The 20926-nt window shown below is 40.2% G+C and overlaps 1 protein-coding gene across 1 annotated transcript in view; it reads left to right on the top strand.

The window, feature by feature from the left end:
- Positions 1 to 20926, top strand: part of PTPRR (protein tyrosine phosphatase receptor type R) — a 154152-nt gene that overhangs the window by 70879 nt on the left and 62347 nt on the right. The window contains exons 3-5 of the mRNA XM_064449550.1: positions 6074 to 6187; positions 9522 to 9677; positions 17994 to 18104. Of these exons, the coding sequence (XP_064305620.1) occupies positions 6074 to 6187; positions 9522 to 9677; positions 17994 to 18104 (381 nt within the window). The remainder of the gene's footprint in view (positions 1 to 6073; positions 6188 to 9521; positions 9678 to 17993; positions 18105 to 20926) is intronic.

Raw genomic sequence — 20926 nt, 5'->3', positions numbered from 1 at the left:
AATTTAATCAAGAGCCAAAATTGTTCTTTAATGCTATATAAGAAATGCATAAATCCAGGAAATATTATCCTTACTTTAAACAAAGATTTTCTGTAAAAAATGTGGGTTTTTTTCCTCTAGCAAAAATGTGAATGAAGTTGTACAATGTCACATGTTGAAAAGCAGCAGCCAAATATACAAAACTTACCTGGACTAATCAGGACTGAAGCAATCAAAGTATCCCATTCTTATCAATTTTTCTTAATGTTTATATGGAACCAATTTACAGTTCTTTTTCTCATTACCCAAATACTCTTCAGACAAACATGCTTAAATTTTCACAGACTACATGTGAAATTTGGAACTGTTTGGCAGATTTGCATATTCTGCAGCCTTAGTGACTCCTCATTAGAAAATGGGTGACTTAAACAGAAGCAGGTTCCAGGTGCAGAACATTTCTCAATGCTTTTCACTGGTTCTTGTAAATTCAAACATATGCCTACAATTTTTCTACTATTTCAGATTATTTTCACCACACTTTTATAGAATAGCCAAGGCTCCCCCTCACAATTTTTCAGTAATGGCTTTTTGACCGTAGAAGTATTTAAAAGTCCCAGGATTTATATTTCTAGTCACACTGTGTTTTAGCAGAAATATATTATGTATGAAAGTTTGAGTAGGTCACTGTAAGCTGCTAATACACAGAAACGTGAAACTCCTTTAATTAATCACCAAGAATAATTGATTTTATACTAAGGAGAATTTTATCTTAGTTTACAGGCATAATTCAAAGTTTAATGTGAACTTCATAGAAGGGCAGATTTTCCTCCTCTTGAAGAAAACAGCATTGTAGGTGAAGAGGTAAAAGGGCCACCTCGGACACTGGTTTGGTTTAGGGCAGAGCATGTTTGGAGGCTTGTCTTGGCAAAATGCTTTGTTCTCGTGCCATAATGCTGACCTGCATCGGAAGCTGAGGACATGCTGGCTCCCATGCGATTCATGGATGACGTGAGATGCTAAAGCTGCTGTGAGACGTGACACACAGAATGTTATAAAAGCCAAAACCTGTGGATGTGCATTAGGCCACCTCAGCCAGCCAAAGGGGCTAGCTAACCTGACGTCCAGCGCAGCTGTGATCTCAAGTCATTGAACAGCAACAGGAAGTGTTTTAGGGGAAGAAAAGAGAAAATGCAGGTATTTCGACAATTTGTTGCCAGATTTTTTGTAGCCCTGTACCCAAGCTGTACAAATACAGCTCCAACACTTTCTCCTTCGCTCCTGATAAATACCTTCTTTTTCGGTTGTACAGCTGAGGCTGTCTGATGAGGGTGGCAAAATGAAACACGGTGACACTAATTAACTGTAGACACTGTCACTGTGCAGGCAGCAGAGCAGGGTGCTCAGATGGAGGGACCCACAGCCTGGAAACAGTCCAGTATTTGTTTTAGCACAAAAAATATTTTATAGCATTTTTGGTAACTTTCTTAAAACGTAAATAAATAAGTGAAGCACGGGCAGGTAAGGCAACTCTTTTCTGAGCTTTCTCTTTTGTTTGGCCTAAGTGAATAGGGGTGATTGTTTTTATTTTCTTTTTTAGAGTTGCCGTTATTTGGTTTCAGCACAAAATAGAAATTACTACACAATAGCCCTTCGGTATGTAAAATTTCTAGTATGTTTAATTTTCTGATTTACTTTTAGCCTTTGTTCATAAAAGTATTGTGAATACTTATAGTTGAACCTTTAACCTTCTTCATCCTTTATTATTTTTTTTCCTGTATATTCAGGTTAGCTGGAGGTTTGAGAAAATACCTGTGGCAGTAGGGTCAGGAGGGGATTAGAGGGGAGTAATCAATGGATAGAAAATGAATGGTATGTTGGAGGCTCATTGCAGAAAGGATATCACTGATGGTAAGGAAAAGATAACAAAGGGAGGCATCTCTGATTTTTTCTTGAGAAGCAGGACTTGACTTGATAAATTATGATTTATTTTAATATCCTAAACATATTATTTCGGAAACTGTATTATATATTCATCCCTTTCATTTTGCTTTTTTTTTCTTTAACGTGAAAATCTTTATCAAAAATGGCCCTGCAGGATCTCAGTTGTGAATGGTCTTTGGTGTTTTTCTGTGCTGTGTTTCCTTTTCTAGAACTCCGTCTTCCCAAGTTTTCCACTATAAGCAGAAAACTCCTTCCCTTCAAACTACCTGTTTTGCTTGGATCAGTTAAACCTAGAACTGTCACTACAGTTGCAATATCCAGGTCGGTAATTGCTCAGGGTAATGAGTCCTCCAGGGTGTTCGCCTCTAGGCTCAACAAGTCACTATTGCCAACAGCGGTAGTGGACTCAAAATTGTAAACTCCTTGGGGAGTAGGTTGCAATCCATGATAAACACTGCAGATGAGCAAAGGGTAAATGATTAGTGCTGTCTAACTGGGATGCTTCAGCCCTTTCTTTTCCAAAGCAAAAGGAACAACTGGAGGAACAAGTAAGAGATAACCTATGTATCTATGATAATGTTGTGTTTTATTTATTTCTATGGATTTACTTTACAGGGGCTAATTTCACCTTTTATTGCAGGTGGTGTTAGAATACATAATGATTTAATCTGTGTAATTATAACCTGTAAATGGTCGGACAGGTTTCCGTTCTAGGAGTGATTCTCTTAATGACAATTTATATTGTTTGTCTAATGTAAAGGTATTCTGCATTTGTAGTTCATCCATTATCAGTTTTCTATCCTAATCTCTGAACTTTATGGACTATAGTCAACACAGTATCTAGTCATGCCATCAGAATGGGACAGCAACATTAAAATATTAATAATGTTTTAGAAATTGTCTACAATAGGAATAGTTAGGACTTTATGTTTTCATTCTCTTCTCTGTCTTCCTTCTTTCTTTTTCTTTTGTTTTTTCTTTCTCTGACTAACTTTTCTCAGAAAAAAATATCATAGCTAGGAATTTGCAGAAAGGCAATTTTGTACCAGACCCTCAGGTCAGACTTAAATTTCAGTCACCTTTGGGAGGGTACATGCCAGAGTTGAGAATATAATGCTCCCAGGTGTTGCCTTCATCCCATACCTTGGTAGTGTCAGTGTGGGTTACTGTATGATAACAGTAATGTAACTGAGGAGACCCATTGCCTTTTAATGCTGAGTAGGCATAAATTAGCCTTTGTCAGAAGGATCTTGTCAGAAGGAACTTGAAAAAAGAGTATAATCTTTCCCTGTTCCTGTCATTTTTCAGAAGCATCCAGAGTTGGCTACGGGATACTGACCTTGATATGTCTCCAGTCTGGTCTGCTCCTGCTTTATACTTTTACAAAACCAGTATAAGTAAGGGGGTAATACCACAGAGCACATCTTTAAGGTGCTGCTCCCTCTAAAGCAGGTGCTCTTGGGGTACCATTGAGCATTTCTATACATTATCTTTCACTGACTGAGGCAGAAATCCCATTCCTAAAGTGGCAGATTCTGGACTGCTAACTTTCGTCTTGATAGGAAGAGGCAAATGCACTCTCTAGTGCTGCCTGATGTAACAAGAGGTGACCTGTGTTACTCTTACTTAATTTTCACTATAATTGCCAAGGAACTAAGCCTTACACTAACAATAGCAATTAAGAAACAGATTCCTTCAGTGGACAGCAAAGCAAAGTTCTTATAGAAAATATGAGCTTTTTTCCCCTCATATACTTCTGGGGTATTTTTTTAGATGAATGGTCACAGAACATTCTTTATTGCTGCACAAAAAGCATCCTGAGATGAGGCTTAAGGACAAATTTTTTTCCAATGCACTTAGGTTTCCTAAAATCTCCTAAAGCCCTGAAATCTCCAGCTGCAAGGACAGGTGAACTTTCTAAGCAGGCCATTGCCAGACTGACTGAGTGTTATCGTTTCCCCAGAATCACCAAGGACAATACAGATACAGCTGCTAAAGAGGCACACTCACTGTGCAGACTTTTATGACTATTTGTTATAGGGCACGGTGGACCAAATTCAGACCTGGTAGAAGGATATGTGACTGTCCTGAAGATAATGGAGTTTCACCACATTTTATTGCCCCTGGATATGATGAACCACAATCCCAGCATACTAAATATATAAGAATATGCTACCTCCCTATAGGCTCTTTAAGATCATCTGTTTCATCTGGAGCTGGATATTTTTCTGGCTGTTTCATTTCTGTGTCTTTATCAGTGAGCCTTAACACACTATTTAACATTTAATGTGATCTGATCCCCAGCTTAAGTGTGTTTTAGTGAATGAATTTTGATTTTATGCTTGCTAATTTTGCCCAGTAATGACAGTGGGCATTATCCCCATAACTCAGGGTCACTGGCTTAGACAAGCAGTTTCATGCTCTTTATACCATTCTGATGGATCTCTAGGGATCCTCATTACAGCCTGCTTATTTCAGCAACAGCTCCCTTTCTCATTTACCCAGGGTCCTCAGACCAGGCTTTCAACTTTCAGTGTAGTGATGGTGTCGCAGGTCCAAACCAATTCTTTTTCTGCTGTATCACTCCAGTGCACCACGGCCAGAGTGAGCCAGTTTGAGGAACAGAATAAATGGTGCTTGGATCTGTTAGATCCCCCTGCCTCCCCTCCCAAGATATTTGTCTCTTCCGTTAACAAAGCTGGAGCAGTTTTGTAGCCACTCAAGATGTCTGTCTGTCTGTCTAATTCAAGAAGAAGCAGAGAGATTTTGCATTTTGAAAATGCCAGGGTCAAAATGGTGATTTAAATTGAAGAATCCTGTAATACTTCCAGCTAAATTAAAGCCCAGCTGTATCTCAGTTGATGCATCAAGACCTGACAATCCTGCTAGTGTAAAAAAATGAGAAAAAGTGGAAGAAAAAGAAAAATACTCAGTACTGATGGAAAAATCAAACTGACAGTGGAAAAGGAAATTAAATATTATATGATTTTACATCATAACTTACAAATACTTACTTATAAATAAAGAACAACAGTCAAAATATATGATGCTGTTTTTCTTTGAGAAAAAAGTTGCCATTCTCTCCAGACCATAACCATATTCCCAGTGTCATGTCTGACCGACAGATGTTTGATTCTCTATATGCAGCTCTGGTTAGGAAGGAAGAATACATGCTTGGATCCTCAGAGCAGCAATCTGGTCTATGGCTTTAAGCAGAAAGTTTAAAATAAAAAATCATTTTCAGCTCAAGTCAACCGGCTCAGTCAGAGCTTACTAACCCTCCTAAGTCAGAAGTTGCCAGAAACATTGGAAGCCTTTGGGGACCATGTGACGTACTTCTCTTCCCTCCCTTCTGCACTACATATTGTTTGCAAAGGGGATATGGAAGTGAACAAAGGGACCCCAAACTACCACGCGGAAGTGTTGGCCACTGGGTGTTACGTCAAGACCCCATATTCTGGGTCTTCTTGGAAACAGATTTGAACCTGAATTATTTCCTGGCTAAAATTCCACTACTTCGCAGGAAAGATTTGAACTTGAGGAGACATTTAAATATCACAATGATTCTGACACAAAGAAAGAAAATGCTTCAGTGATGTAGTTGGTCTCTGCTGAGAATTAATAGCCTTCTCTGACTCACATGAGGAAGTTTTAGGAAATTCAAGCAAGTGGAATGTATCCAGAATGTTTCTTTTTTGATCTCAGAAACCACTAATCAAAATTAAATTGTACACTTTCACTATGTCTGACTCATTCTTCACCTGCAGGGAGAAATGCTAAGATAATATTAAAAGCAAATCTTCATTGTGGAAATCCAACACCTCATTCTTTAAAGGTGAATTGATGTTTAATGCTTGACTTTCATTTTTAATGTAGTAATTGTGTTATCTTGAACACTGTGCCTTGTCCAAGGAATTCAGCTAAAAACCTCTGGAACCTATTTTGAATGTAGTTGAGGAAAAGTGGTACTTTGTTAACAGGCAGCATTTAAGATGCTTAAATTTTCCTTTGGACTTCTTTATTATGATGCAATTAGATTGCACAGATTATCATTCTGGGAAGACAACAATTAAAGAAGAGTCCCAGAGATCAATCATCTTGAGAACTGAATGTGTTGAGCAAGGAGTTCATTTGAACTGGTTTTGTTTTTCAGACACTGCAAATGGATGTAAACAAGCTGAATATCACATTGCTTCGGATATTTCGCCAAGGAGTGGCAGCAGCACTGGGACTGTTACCTCAGCAAGTTCATATCAACAGACTCATTGTAAGTACTAAAGGGCTGTGTATAATAAAATGTACCTGGTTATTCTGAATTCTCTTAAATTTATTTTCCTGTCCTTATGGAAAAGTGCAATAAAATAGGACAGAAAAATACTTTTTTCCAATATTTTAACTGCATTACAGAGAAACAGATCTCCATTACCAAATTATTTAAATTTTCTTTTGAAAGGCAACCATTTGTAGTTACTGTCTAGAGAAAGATTAAGTCAGATAAATCTCTTTTGTGTCCTATTCATAAGCAGATTACTTGTCCCTTTAGTTTGCATTCCAATGTAGTTCTATATCACGCTCATTAAGAGACACTTATTCATGTTTTGTTTCTCAGCAGTTGAATATTGCTCAAAAAATACATGTGATTCTGCCCTTTGAAGGCATCTCCACAATGTATCCTCAGACTTTCCAGGAGTAACTTAAATGTCTTCTCACAATATTACTATTCATGCTTCACTTTTCAGCTATAACAATCTATGCTCAGACATTATCTTGTAGACTATGGTATCGTATTTGCAAAATATGATGACAAACTTTCTTCTAGCAACAAAGACTTCTTAAAAGCAATTGACCTGGTATGCTTCTCTGTGCGTGGTTAAAAGCAGACATTCTTAATACTGTGGTCTTTTTATGACAATTTTGCCATGAACCAAAAAACCCACAATATCTTGTCTGTATTGCTACCATTCAATTCATACTGCAGAGGGAAGAAGAGTTATTTTATTTTGTTCTACATGCAGGTTGAATACTAGGGAAGAAAACTGACAGGTTCAGCATAAAAGTATTTCCTGCCTTGATAGCTTGATAGGATTGTATACATCAAAAAGGATTATGAAACTCCATCAAATAATGTCTCTGCAAGAAAGGATCACACAAGAAGTACAGTGGGAAAGATCAATAGGAATGCAATGCAGCCCTTTTCGTGTTCGCCAGGGATGTCACTCATTCCTGACAAGTGATGCGAAATCTCCTTTGTCCTCTGCATTAACCAGAATGAAAGGTTGAAAGACATATTCAGAGAAAAGCACAATTAAATGAGAAATGTTCCAGAGTTTGGGATGTGTATTTCAACATACTAAGTCACTTAGTAGCTTTCTCACTATGCTCTGTGGAAATTATGTAACTATGCAGAAGAAATATGCTGGTTATTTTCCTACTGGCTTCATAGCTTTTCCCTTTCTCCTCTCGTTTGTGATCTAAGGGAAGAGGTAATGCCATTTTGCACCTGCAAATACTTCAGAATACACTAAGTACTATTAATTAATTCGTTGTCTCAACATCTGTAAAAGTCTGCTACGAGCTGATCTTTTAATGGTATAAGAAAGAACCCAAAATTTTACCCCATTTGCTCTAAAAATATCATACAAAGTCAAAATTCACAGGGAAGAAAAATACATCTTAGGAGACATTATTCCCACTTCACATCCTTCTAAAATGAGACAGTTCCTCTCATGCAGAGTGCTGGCAAGCAAGCAAGGCACATCAAAATTCATCTCACCTCACTTGAGCCTAGTCTAAGCTACTCATCTAGGTTCCCTGTAAAAGCAATATAGAGAAGGCTAACTGGAGGAGGAGAGGCATTGAGATCCTGATTATTTTAGGATGGATTAAATAATTCTCTGGAGATGCCAGTCTCTCTCCACTGACTTTGGAGGTAGTTTAAATGACAGATATGAGGTAAGTTGACTCCCTCCCAAGCGAGCAGCACTCAGAAGTGAGCAGCAGCCTAGCAGCCAGGATGTGGTTGGGCACAGGGAAAGCAGAGGGCCTGCTAGCTTCTTACACATACCAACATAGAGAGTGCCTGGAAATATTAACTGTGCACTTTCAGTGTCTCCTTAATCTTCCCAGTAAACAGTCCTCCCATAAAGGCCTTTGAATGGGAAGAGGAGCTCCTAACCAGAGAAAGTACAAACCCCTGGGAATCCTTCCTTGCCTTGTGCCTGCCACCTACACCCAGAACCAGCCACCTGCTCATGTCAGAAACCAAGTAGCCTCAAATCATCTTCTTCAGCTGGACAAAAGTCTCTGACTTGAATTGACACTCCAGCCCCGCAGATCTGTTTTCACTCCTTGTCACCCTGATGATTTGAACAGTCCCACTGAAAAATGCCCAGTCCCACCAGTGGCCAATATCCTTACCAATCTTATCAAGCAGATGGACCAGTGGCACATGTAAGAGCACAGAGGGCAGATTGAGGGTAAATGTGTTTGAGAGAGTCCCTTTCTGTGCAGCTCTACTTCTGAGTGCAAAACTACGTATTTTTAGAATAGCAAAAGATGTCTTTTTCTTCCCTTCAGGAAAGATAATGATGCACATTCAAGGTGAGGGGAAGGAGGCAGGGGTAAATGAGGGTTATCCCAGTTTGTACTGATCTCTCCCATCCCATAACGATGAATAGCAGACCGGTGAGGTTCTTGCCTGAGTGGGCAGTAATGCAGGTAGTAGGTCAATGCTTACCTTGCGTGTGTGGCACCCCTCAGGTCTGGCCTCAGATAAGTTGGCCATAGCCATGGGGAACCCGGGTTCCCACACCCCATGTGGACCTCAGCACTGTCTGGAGTGCTGGTCTCAGGTGCTGTTCTAGTCTGTCATGTCCAGAGGGACTCTCTGGCAGTCTCTCCTTGCAACAGGTGAGCATAGTTGACATCTCTAATACAGCACCCCTTGGGTTACCAGTACTGCATCAAAGACACCAGGGCAGGAATTAATAGAAGGGAGAGTAGGCATTCTCAGCTTATCCATTAAACAAAACTTAAACAAAACTTTTCTGGTCCTTCCATTTTGTTGTGCCATTTTAAGAAGTTGCACTGAGTCAACTAAAAGAATGTTATACTTAACTGTAGTATGTGTCTGCAATGTGTTGACATGGGATTAGAAAGCAGTGCCAAAATACCACAGCATTAAACTAAGCATTCCTGTTCCAGGACCACCTTCTAAAATGAATGCATTTCAGCTCAGATCAAATGAACCATCTGCTAAAATCCCTGCTAGCACTTTGCCCTTGACCCCATCCCATGGCTCCTCCCCTCACTATGTTACATTGACCTGTCTTGTTTAATGGTACTATACTCAGGAAGAGGGTACAACACTGTCAACGGTGAGTGGGACAAAGCAACTATGCCCAAGTATGGTATTTGCATTTTCTTGCACAGTCAGATAGGATTTAAGGAGTCATGGAATAGGTATACTCTCCTCACAGAGCAGGTTACAACCTTTAAATTCCATGCTTTTGCTTTTGGAATTATAGTTGCAATCTATAGACAGCAGAGATTATCTAATCTCAGACCCTTCCTATGATTTTGCATTTTTTTTATTTTCCTAGGGGAAGAAGAACTGTGTGGAACTGTTTGTGTCCCCACTGAACAGAAAGCCAGGAATTTCTGAGGCGCTCCCATCTGAAGAAGTGCTGCGTTCTCTTAATATCAACATTTTGCATCAGAGTTTATCCCAGTTTGGAATAACAGAGGTCTCCCCTGAGGTTGGTTATCAATTTTCTAACCTGTAGTTTGTTACAGATTAGGCAGTTGTTACATCCCTGGTAGTTTTCAGGCTGAGGTTCTCAAGCGTGAGGCAGAAAATGTATAAGCAAAGATGGTGTTACTGCTGTAAGGCAATTACACAGCTAGCCCTGTTAAATTACTTCAGTAATGCTTCATTAGGCTATTTAAGCGTTAATATCCAGCTCCTCCTCACAGAGCTGGGCTACCGTTGAAATCAGAGTTTAGATCCTAACCATGCATCAGTTGCCTTAAAGGAAGAGGGCCCAAGGACTTTTGGTCTATTAATGTGGGTCAGCAGGTATAACAATTTCCATAGAGAGATAAATGAAATGCAGATCTCAGGTGTGAGCATTACTACCTGTGTAACTTGTGTCTGACGTGAGTTTGAAAAAAATGAATTTGTACATTGTGCCCATGCTTCTTTCTATTCTCAGGAGAAGTGAGAGATTCATTTTGTTTACCTGCTCCAAAAAGAGGGCAAAAATAAAACTTGTAGCCATTATTTGTATGACTACATCCTTTTTTTTTTTTTTGGGGGGGGAGGGGGATGGGGATGTATTTCAAAGCAGAGACTGCACTGCCATCTCCACAGTGTGCCATACATTACCATTGAGACGGACATCTAGTTCTGTGCTGACCACTTGAGGTACGGACAGCAAATGAAAAAAAGCAAAGACCTGTAGGAAAGGAAATCACTGAGCTCATGGACATGATCACATCACATTGCATTTTATTTAGTACCTTAGAAGCCCTTACCTAGAATCACAGAATCATTAAGGTTGGAAAAGACCTTTAAGATGATCAAGTCCAACCGTCAACCAACAGCACCATGCCTCCTAAACCATGCCCTGAAGTGCCACGTCTACACATCTTTTAAATACCTCCAGGGATGGTGACTCTACCACCTCTCTGGGCAGCCTGTTCCAATGGCTGACCACTCTTGCAGTGAAGAAATTTTTCCTAATATACAATATAAACCTCCCCTGATGCAGCTGGAAGCTGTTTCATCTCATTCTATCACTAGTGACCTGGGAGAAGAGACCAACCCCCACCTCACTACAACCTCTTTTCAGGTAGTTGCAGAGAGCGATAAGGTCTCCCCTCAGCCTCCTCTTCTCCAGACTAAACAACCCCAGTTCCCTCATCCACTCCTCATAAGACCTGCTCTCCACACCCTTCACCAGCTTCGTTGCCCTTCTCTGGACACACTCCAGCACCTCAATGTCCTTCTTCTACTGAGGGGCCCAAAACTGAACACAGGATTCGAGGTGTGGCCTCACCAGTGCTGAGTATACCTACATATAAAGACCCTCAGAATTCAGTGTGAAGTCCAAATAACTTCAAACATGTTATCAAGAATCAGCATTTTCCATGGAAGCTCCCATTTTGACAGAGGAGTTGTGTATGGCCCAAAAAGTGGAAAAAGAGGAGAGGTTCTGATGGGCTGTGTTTCCACCTATGGGTAAAGAGTTTCTGGTTTTTTTACATCCAAACCTATGTTTGAGCTATTGCTGAGTTAGTACTGGCTGTTATGTTCACCTGTATTTCTACTGATTAGAAGTACTTTTGCTCATTTTAAGTATTCTAACTCTGTTTAAGGATCTCGAAGATATCTTTGTTACAAAAAAATTAAATATAAAAGCAAGGCCAATTTAATGCAATTTTACACGCTCTACTACAGCAGCTTGCCACTATGAAAGTGAGAGGATTCTCAGGTTTTAGCTGCTCTAGTACAAAACAAAGCCAAGCAGTGCTGTCCAAACATCAAATCAGGTATATATATCACCCATCAGCAACCTGGGCTATGCTTCCTTTAGGTCAGAACTTCCTTTGTTACCGAAGCATATCAGACTGACAGTTGTGGTAGATGCAATTATCTGTTCCAAGTACTTCAGTTACAAATAGCACTTCAGATAGATGTGGGACAAGAATATATATGAATAATAGATGAATGGGGGAATGACATCAAGCTATGAAGAGATGCTGGAAAAAAACACAGTGCTGAACTCAACATCTCATCTGTGTTAGATACATTTCAATAATCTGGAGTGCTCAGATATTTGAATTTTCTCTCTGGAAAAAATGTAAGCAACCAGATGGAATAATTTAGAAAAGGATTATTAAAACGGAAGTTGTGCAGACTCTAACTCCTTCTAATACTATTGGCAAAACAGGAGATTATTTTAATATTTCAGTTGCTATCAGATTAAACAGCTAAGGCCCTGATCCTTTACACTAATAGGTGTTCCTTTTGGATCTTGATAAATTGTTTACATGTGTAAGATTCATGGAAAACAGCAGCTGAAAGACAACATATAATCTTTACTTGCTCAACCACTAACCAGTTATTTACTCTTCTCCCATCTTGCTTTAAGAAGAAATAGTGCCAAACCAAATAACAGAAAGCAAAATCAACACAGGCAAACCTTTGAAGGAAGATACAGTCATACAAAGCTTTACATAGCTTTGACAGATTATTTTACCGATTTTATGTGGTTATTCCTGAACTATCAATCCTAATTAATTCATGAGCTAATAAATTGTACACTCTTCCACCAAAAAGTCTGACTGCTTCACAAACAATATTGTATGCGCACTCACAGTGTATCTGTGCAGAAAGGAAGCATTATCCTCATCTTTCTAGGTGGGTGGCTGACACAGAGGTGTTAGGGCTGGAATTTGCCTCCTTTTTTAGCTGCCTATTTCAGTGTTAGCTGCCTAAGGCTTGAAAGTTTGCCAGCTGTCTCTACATTAAACAGAAAGACAGAATTACCCCCAGCAGACAGTTCATCCCATCTCTGAGATACTTCTCCTGATATTGCTTGGCTGACTTTCTAACAGAGCTTAGCTTCAACTAGACCCCCAGATGTAGAGGGTTAATGGTGGTGGAGGTTACCCTGCCCTAAGAAGCTTTACCAAGATTATGTAGGAAAACCCAAGTGGAAAACTGACGCTCTCAGCTTAAAGTCCCAGCCCATGCGATACCATAAACAGCAGCAGTCTCAGTGGATGTAGGTGACTGGAACTACATTTCCATGCATTCCAGTAATAGCTTGCCAGTTCACATCTGCTCATGCATTTATCACTGATTGATATATTTTCAATTAAATTGCCTGTCTCAAAATTCATATCCTAGTTTCTTATTCTGCAGTGTCTGAAAAAGCAGATTCCCTAGATGCCTTTGCTGTAGGAACCACTGGAGTCCTTTGCTGCCTGGTGTAGAATGGATTGTGTACCTGTGGGAATGTGAAAATTTAATCTGATGGAGCCATTGCCCTTTCAGGGATCCAGGGAAATGGCAATACCTTCCATATGCCCTTTCTCTTCCAACAGCCTATTGGAGTTGTAGCATTTGCTCTTTTATTATGTTCTAAAGTTTTTGTTTGAAGTGGGATTTAGGACTGTGTTCTGCTCCATGGTGTGTAGCAGGGCCAGGAGCAGACTTCCCCAGAACAAATTACCAAACTGTTGCTTGCTGGTGGGACTAAATTCAATGACTCAGGCAGTCCATGTTATTACGGTGTGGGAATCCTGACTTCCTAATATCTTTAACTTGTACTCAGGGAAAATAGAAAATACTATTGGATTTCAGAGCTGAGTAGAGTAGAAAAGAACTTGAAACGGTTTTGAATGACAAGAATAACTGGTTGCAGTGGGTAAAATAAGGTTTACTGTCTTTTGAGAGATAAGCTGACTGCCAGCTAGGAGATGTGGCACTAAAGGAGAATTTTCCAGAGTTCGTGCCAATGTTATGCAATCCCAAAATGTACGAGTACAGCCTCCTTGCACAAGGCTTCTGTGCATTGCCTTTGAAGTGTGTGAAATTAACTTCTTAGAGAAGAAATCAAAGGGACCAATCATGCACTTAAAGCATACAGAAACCGTAAGTCATTATAAGGACAAGTGATCAAAATGAATAGCTTAGAAATTACAACAGCCTAGACTGACAGAGGCACCCAGGAACAAAGCAGAGCACGAGGATGTGCTCCTGTGATCACGCAAGGCAGACGTAGTGTTACACCCGCATGGGTGCAAGCAGGGCACCGCAGCAGGGACAGGAGCCCTGCAGGCCTGCCAGCTTTGACATGAAATCACAACACTTTATTGCACATGCATGTAAGGCAGTGTCTTTGGGGAGGCTTTGTCACGGGAGATGCTAAATGGCCATTATCCAGTGTCCTGGGAGTCTGAGAGGTCACCCACGTTCCTGTATGTTTTCACTGGGGCTGGAAGTGATTTTCTAGGAGACCTTCCTAACCCGCCTTAGCTAACATAGGTAAAATAGCAGAAAAAGAAAAGCAACTCAGTCTGAACTTCAGTGAACCCTTTTTATTGTGAAGTTCAATTCCCATCTCCCTGTAAGCTTTCCTCTGAGCTCAGAACTACAGCTTGCCATGCTTTCATTAGCGTTTCAGCCCAAGGAACTAATTGGCGTTAACTGACCCAATCTGCAAATTCACCTATTTTCCAGTGAAGACTTACCTTTCCTGGCAGCTCCTGATACCTTGGCAGGATCTTTCAGTCACAGATTTTACAATAAGTACCTCAGGTCAATGTCTCTCTTGTTATTATCAAAGGCTGGCTGCTCATATTATTTGTTTGTAGAAATAATCCACTAAGTTTCCATAATAGGAGCAGAAAGGCCAGAGTAGATTTTTAATGTCTTAAAAAACAAACAAACAAACAAAGTCTATTAAAAAATTGTTTTTCTAAACACATTTGTTCCAGTTCAGAGCAGAGCAGATACCTGTGCAAGCACTCTTCAGTAAGTTTAGTGATAACGTGGGATTGTTTAGAATACATTAATTCTTCCCTACCTTGAATTATGTTGAATTTAACTGTTTAAATTAACCTGGTTAATTCTACCTCAGTGACTCACCTGATTGTGGAGACTCCTCAGGGAATGGAGTCAAACACTAGGGGATAATACTTTTGATGAGGTACATGATGATAAGCCTTCCTCCCTGTAGTCAGGTTTGCTCTGGGACCTGATGGCGGCTGAACTACTGGAACTCCCCTGCTGGCCCACTTGCTCTGGTATTCCCCTGCCTTTATCAGCTGTGGTTTTTTGCAGCTCAGCCTGAATTTATCTTCCCGCCCTCTGATGGCAGCAGTACATTTCCACTCCTCCAAAACTATCCAAAAATCTTAGTGGATTCTCAGGAAGAAGAGGGCTCCCAATGGAGTGAGAGAATTGTGGAGTAACATGAGTCAGCTGAGACACAGTACATCTCCATGTGGGAGGCTCATTGCATGTGGTCGTGGACACAAGTCCTCTCTTTTTTGCTTTTTCCACAGCATTTGGCCATCCTGTGATCGTATGTTTCCTGGGCGTCAACAATTTGTAGTGAGCGTGGCAGTTGCCGTCCCTCTTATCAGTTCTTCCAGACCAAGGAACAAAGTTCTGAATGAGAAGCACTGACGTTTCAGAAAGCAATTCCTTTTGTGGGCATAAAATGACTCAGTTACTGTAGGTCACAGCCTCTTCTGTCATTAGGGAGCAGCTTAAGCAATGATTCTGCTGTCCTGCATACTGCTCGGTTAGATCCGGGGCAGAGATTTCCTTGGTTAGGTGAAGGTACTACTTCCGTGTTTCAAAACGGCGTGAGAGACATGTTCAAGTTGTGGCATATGGTTTTTTACCCTTTTTACAGCATTTACTAATATTATTTGAACTTTATTTTTAGAATGACAAATTGGGGAAAAATGTATCCTGAACACATGTACCATTAGACAGACAATATAAAGATTAATTCCTTTAGACTCAGTTATGTGTACAAAGTCTATTATAAAATATTTTAAAAGTTTTGTGACACTGATTAATTGGAGTTAATTAAAGTCTCTCACCCATTGAGTCAAAAATTCCTGTTAGCTCTCCATTTACTTTTTAGTGTATTTGTCCTTTCAGTGAAGAGGTACAAACCCCCCCATTTACTCATTTACAAAAGGTCAGCACGGCCAATTCTCCTTCAACTCCTGCTTTTTATCTAGGTTTCCTTCTGAGAGATCTGAAACACTGGGAAGCCATCAGGTAACCTACCCAGGTTACTTAGTTTACAGCACTTAGTTTACAGTTTATAGCTGCAGCTGTCACTGTGGGATTTCCATGGAGCTCAACAGGAGCAGTCCGGAGTGTGGAGCAGCTGCAGTTTTGGGCTCTGAGCCAGTATTGGGACCCCAGTCCTGTGCCATGAGCACAGCAGAATAACCTTGCTGTGCTGAGGTAGCAGATTGCACAGAAAGCTGCACCCAGTTAAGAGTGGCAATGCTGTTTGAATATGTCTAGGAACAGTTTTTGCAGAAATATTTGGCAAGATTTCCAGCTTATCTTTGAAAGCCCTGGTTTTTAAGTTCTTACTAAACGCAAGCCTGACACTTGAAAACCTTGTTAAACTGTCAATACCTACAATGCTTTTAAGCCCAGATCATGAATCACTGCGTGATTACACACACACACACAAATACACTAATTTTACAAGGTCTGTTTCTGTGGTTTAGCACAAGGGGGTAAAGGATTTCCATTCTGGTCCCTAGGACTATGACTTCCAAAGAAAACTGTTCTTTATTATGCTTTCAGTTCTAAAGCAGTCAACTCCTGGTTATACACACGCATTTTTTTTTAGCAAGCAAGCCTCTGTAAATTAACCGTGCTACCAAATACTTCTCTAAGTATTTGCATTTTGTGGCACTATGATCTGTGAATTGTCTTGAATCTGCATTGTCCTGGCCCTTTTCAAAGCAAGCAGTGCACAAACCTGCGCTGAAAGGACTATGAAAACCATAGTGGGATCCAGCATGCAGCAGATTTTTGCCAGCTTGTCCTCTCTTCCCCAGACCGTGATCTCCTCCTCCTCAGCAAGCCTTTCCACCTGAATTCAACTTCATCAGGACTTTCTGTGTTTGGGAGACTGATGGACACAAGGAGTTTATCCTTGATATATTAACTGTTCAAAAGAGCAGGTTAATCAGTTGCTAAGCAGATTTTGGAGTATAAAGTACCCATGTAAAGTGCTAGAGGGTCCCTGCAGTTACACAGGCCCAGTGAGCAGCCACTCACCTTTGAACAGAGGAACTCTTTCCTCTGCAGAAAATTCCCAGTCCTCCTACACAATGTCCCCAGAGAGGAAAAAAGGCCACCTTGAGGTGGGAAGACAGCACACTAGTTAAACGAGAAGTTTAATTAAAGCCATTAGGGAATATCAGCAAAAGGAAAACACCAAGACCGTGAACATTTACAGCGGAAACCAGAATATAAGAAGGTCATTTTTACTCAGTCTGAGAACTGTGCTGAAAACACCCAATTAAGAAAAGAAAAGCAAGTAGCTGAAAATGGGGAGAGCGATGTCTACTGAACTGCGGTTGCGGAAACACAAGACGACATACTTTGTTCCAAATAATATATTGCAGTTAGACTGAGGGTACTTGTAACCTCTTTCTACAACCAAATCTCTGTTTGGAAACATAGTGAATTTCTGGTAATTTAATAGCCCAACCAAGTCCCCGCACTGCAATAAAGCCAAAAATAAATGCTTTTACAATTAGTATTATTTCATAATCCACAGAAGTTCCCCAGGAGTTCTGGAAATTTTACTGTGCACAGCTGTTTTAGAAATGTACTATCATCAGGAACCCAAAGATAATGAGATTACTTTAAGTATAATCAGAATTATAGATAGACAGATAATGAGATTACTTTCAACATAATCAGAATTTTTTACGTATGCACATGTATGTGTGTGTGTACTCTACAGGTGACTGTGTCAGGGCTTCCCAGCTCACGAAGGCAATCCAGCAAGTCACCTGCTCGTCGCTCCTGTGTCAAGTGTAAACAGTCCCGAGTCTGGCACGCGGGTGCTGGGGCTGGAGATAAGCAGCAGGGAGAAAGAGGTAGGGCGAGTGGTTTCCGCAGCCCACGCGGGAACGCTGCCCTTTTGCCTGATGAGCCAGGTAGTTTCCGAAGAAAGACTGCAGGTCTTGTTTGTTTACCTTCAACCAGCCCATGACTCCTGGTGGAGGATTATCTCAGCAGCCACAGAGGAGGTCTTAGATCATTTCACGTAGTGTTAGGATCCCTGGGTCGCGTGCACGCACATGGACACACAGAGTGCAGGCGGGGTGCGTAGCTGAGGTGGGTGTGCAAGTAGCAGCGTTCAAAGTGAGTGCCATATACTATGGAATGTGAACCATGACAAAGCTGAGGAGGGTGATTAATGCCTGACGAGAGCTATTTAATCTGCGCACGCTACTGTGTAACTTTTTTTCTCTTCCTCTTTCTGTTTTATTGCTTAAAAAAGAAAAATGTTTTGCAAGGCCAGCGTGAAGCAGACAAAATCTGGAGCAAAGAAGGATTTTATGCGGTTGTCATATTTCTCAGCATCTTTGTCATTCTAGTAACTTGTTTAATGGTAAGTTTCCTTTTTACCTTTTTTTGCTGTTCTTTACTTCATGCTTTTCTCAGCCTGAAGGATAGAGTCACACATTCTTTACATGAGAGGTGTTTTCTCAAAGCTATTAAAAACTCAGCTATAAGGTAAGAGTTGGGCACACGCATAATGCTGTGAAGCCAAAATTTGAAGAACCACATTTCTTGATATATTTTGAGTCCAACTGAAGAATGTAACTGGAAGGAAGCTGAAGAAATAAATAATGGGCTCTTAAATCTGCAGAGTAACTGTGTAGTGACATGAGTGATGACTTCTCAATCTTCTCACTAAGGTCCCAGGATCCCTGAAGTTGCGTTAATGCGCAGTTGTTAGAGAGTGTGTTGGTATTCATGTATCAAATATACAATTTTTAAACTGAAATGACTGGCAAGTACACGAAGGAGTGATCATATTTTTGAACAGCTTTGCCATTAACATTGTATGAATTCAGTGGCCAAGTTTCTGGGCATTAGACATACTTCTAATACTCTGAATATGAGACGTGCAAGGGTCACATAGAAGATGAACAACACTACACCACTGACCTTCACAGGGTAATTTTTATGTTTTTTCCAATGTTGTATTTCACATGATTTCCTTTTCTGAATTGTATATTTCTTCTGTGGTGCATAAATATAAGGGTTTACTGGATTCTATAACAATTTTCAGCAATTATGAACACAGAGTATCTTGGAGTCTTTTGAGATAATTTGCTTTCAAACACATTTAATTTTCTTTAACCTAGATGGATTTCTCACTTAAAACCTTAAGACGAAAAGAATGTTTCAACTGAAGATATTAACAAACTATCATATTTATAGCAAAATCTTATTTAAGCTTGTAAAGTCTCCCTAAGATTTGAAAAGCACTTTTTTTTCTCACAAAAATTGTTGCTTTATATAATTTCTACTTCCTAGTCATCTCCATTTCTCCATGCCATTTCACTAAAAGACAGGACAATAACTCTAGAAATACTAACTTCTACTCAAACTTTTTCTTTGAAGAAGCAGATAGTTTGGTCATTATTGACTGTTTAACTGGAAGGTTATAGAAAATACTGTCTGTCCTTGTCCTGGTACTACACAATACTTTCATTAATTACTTGGAATCCATAGACAGTAATGGGAATTGTAAGCATTGTGGAGGACAGTATCAGAACTTAAAATATTCTTAAGGTGCAGGAAAAAAGATGGGAAGTAACAAGAATGCTGGTCGGCAGGGACAAGAGCTCTAATCATGTACATCAACACAATGTTGGAAATAGATGGCAAAGCAACAGCTCTGAAGGAAAGGTTCCAGCAGTACCACACTGCACACACTGAAGTAAAGGCCTAACATCAATACACTTCTTTCCCTGGGATGTGTAAGTGAGGAGATAATCTCTAATATCTGCATTCAACTTGGCTCTGGTAATAATTTAGTTATAGCATTGTGTCTTACCCTCTCTCTGTGGTCTCTTTCGGGTACCACTTGTGAAAAACGACAGGCAGTTATAGTAGGGAGGAGATACAAGAGCGATCAGAGATACAGAAGACATGAAATAATTTGGTTTATTTATGACAGAGAAAAGAAAAGCAAGGAGAAACACAGTAGTTCTCAAATGTGGAAAGATTTCGAAGGCTGTGGCAAGGAAGAAGATAATACTTTCTCCACTGGGGACTGGAAAAGGAGCAAATTGTTTGAAAGGGTGATTTGGCTGACTCATTTGAAAGAACTTTGTTATCACAGGGGTCACTGGACCCTGGAGTGCATTGCTTGGGGAAGCTCAGGAGTTTTCACCCAGCAAGGTTTTAGGGAAATATCTGTCAGGAATAGTTTGGATGTAGCTGATCTGGAGTTAGGGCAGAGGTAAGTACTTGTAGACTCTTTGAACTCCCTTCCAGATGGATTTACTATGATGTTGCAGTCTTTTCTGCAGGCATTCCCCTTTCTGTCCCCTCCCAGATCCGACCTGTATCTCTACATGTGCTACTGTTTAGACTGTGTAAATAGACGCTGTCTCAGATTTTGCCAGGACCTGCTGATACATGGAGTATGTGCAATCTATAAAGCTAACAAACAGCTCACATTATTCTTCATCCCACTTTACTTGCGTCAGAGTGGCAGATTTTTGACAACTAGGAATTCAGTCTTTCAAATTCAACCATTGAAGTCTATCAGACCATTCAGCTTTAGCATAAAGCATTAGGGCTCATCCTAAGTAGCTTTGGCTGTAGTGACCATATGAGACCACCAAAATGTGTCCTCTTTTTCAAAGTTACAGGATGGGCACCTATTTGTCTGTAGGTGGTTATTTGTAGTTTAGAGGGTCCAAAAGCAGAAAGCTTAGCCTGCATCTGTAGACGACTTGGAAGTGTCATTTAAAGTGTGGAGTAGGAAGTATTTTAAGTGATGATTATGACGATGAACAGTACTCAGTGTAAGGCAGCTGAATTGTCAGTGTTATTGCTGTGTTCTGTGTAATTTCTGCAGAAACTGTAGAATGTGCAGCCTTGTCTCTTAGCTGGGTTTTAGAAATTATGATGCTTCCCTGCGCTGAGACCGCACTGTGCATTAACAGCTTTTAGGCTTCTTAATGCGTAGCTGGAATTTAACAAATATCTGGCCCCTATACATAAAAATCTACAGTGCAGAGTATTGCTGAACAGTGCAATACAGCAGCACATGAACTAAATCCGGTCTTGTAAATTGTACCTCTGAGGTTGTTTCATGTATTTACTCAGCTAGTCCTTGTTGTCATGGTATGGGAACCTCTTGCATCCCAGGAGAGATTCACCATATATGGAAGCTAACACAAGGCTCAT

This window comes from Phalacrocorax carbo, chromosome 1 (genome assembly GCF_963921805.1).
Source record: "Phalacrocorax carbo chromosome 1, bPhaCar2.1, whole genome shotgun sequence".
Lineage (NCBI taxonomy): Eukaryota > Metazoa > Chordata > Aves > Suliformes > Phalacrocoracidae > Phalacrocorax > Phalacrocorax carbo.
Note: the sequence above shows the minus strand (reverse complement) of the source record. Positions and strands in the feature narration are given on the sequence as shown.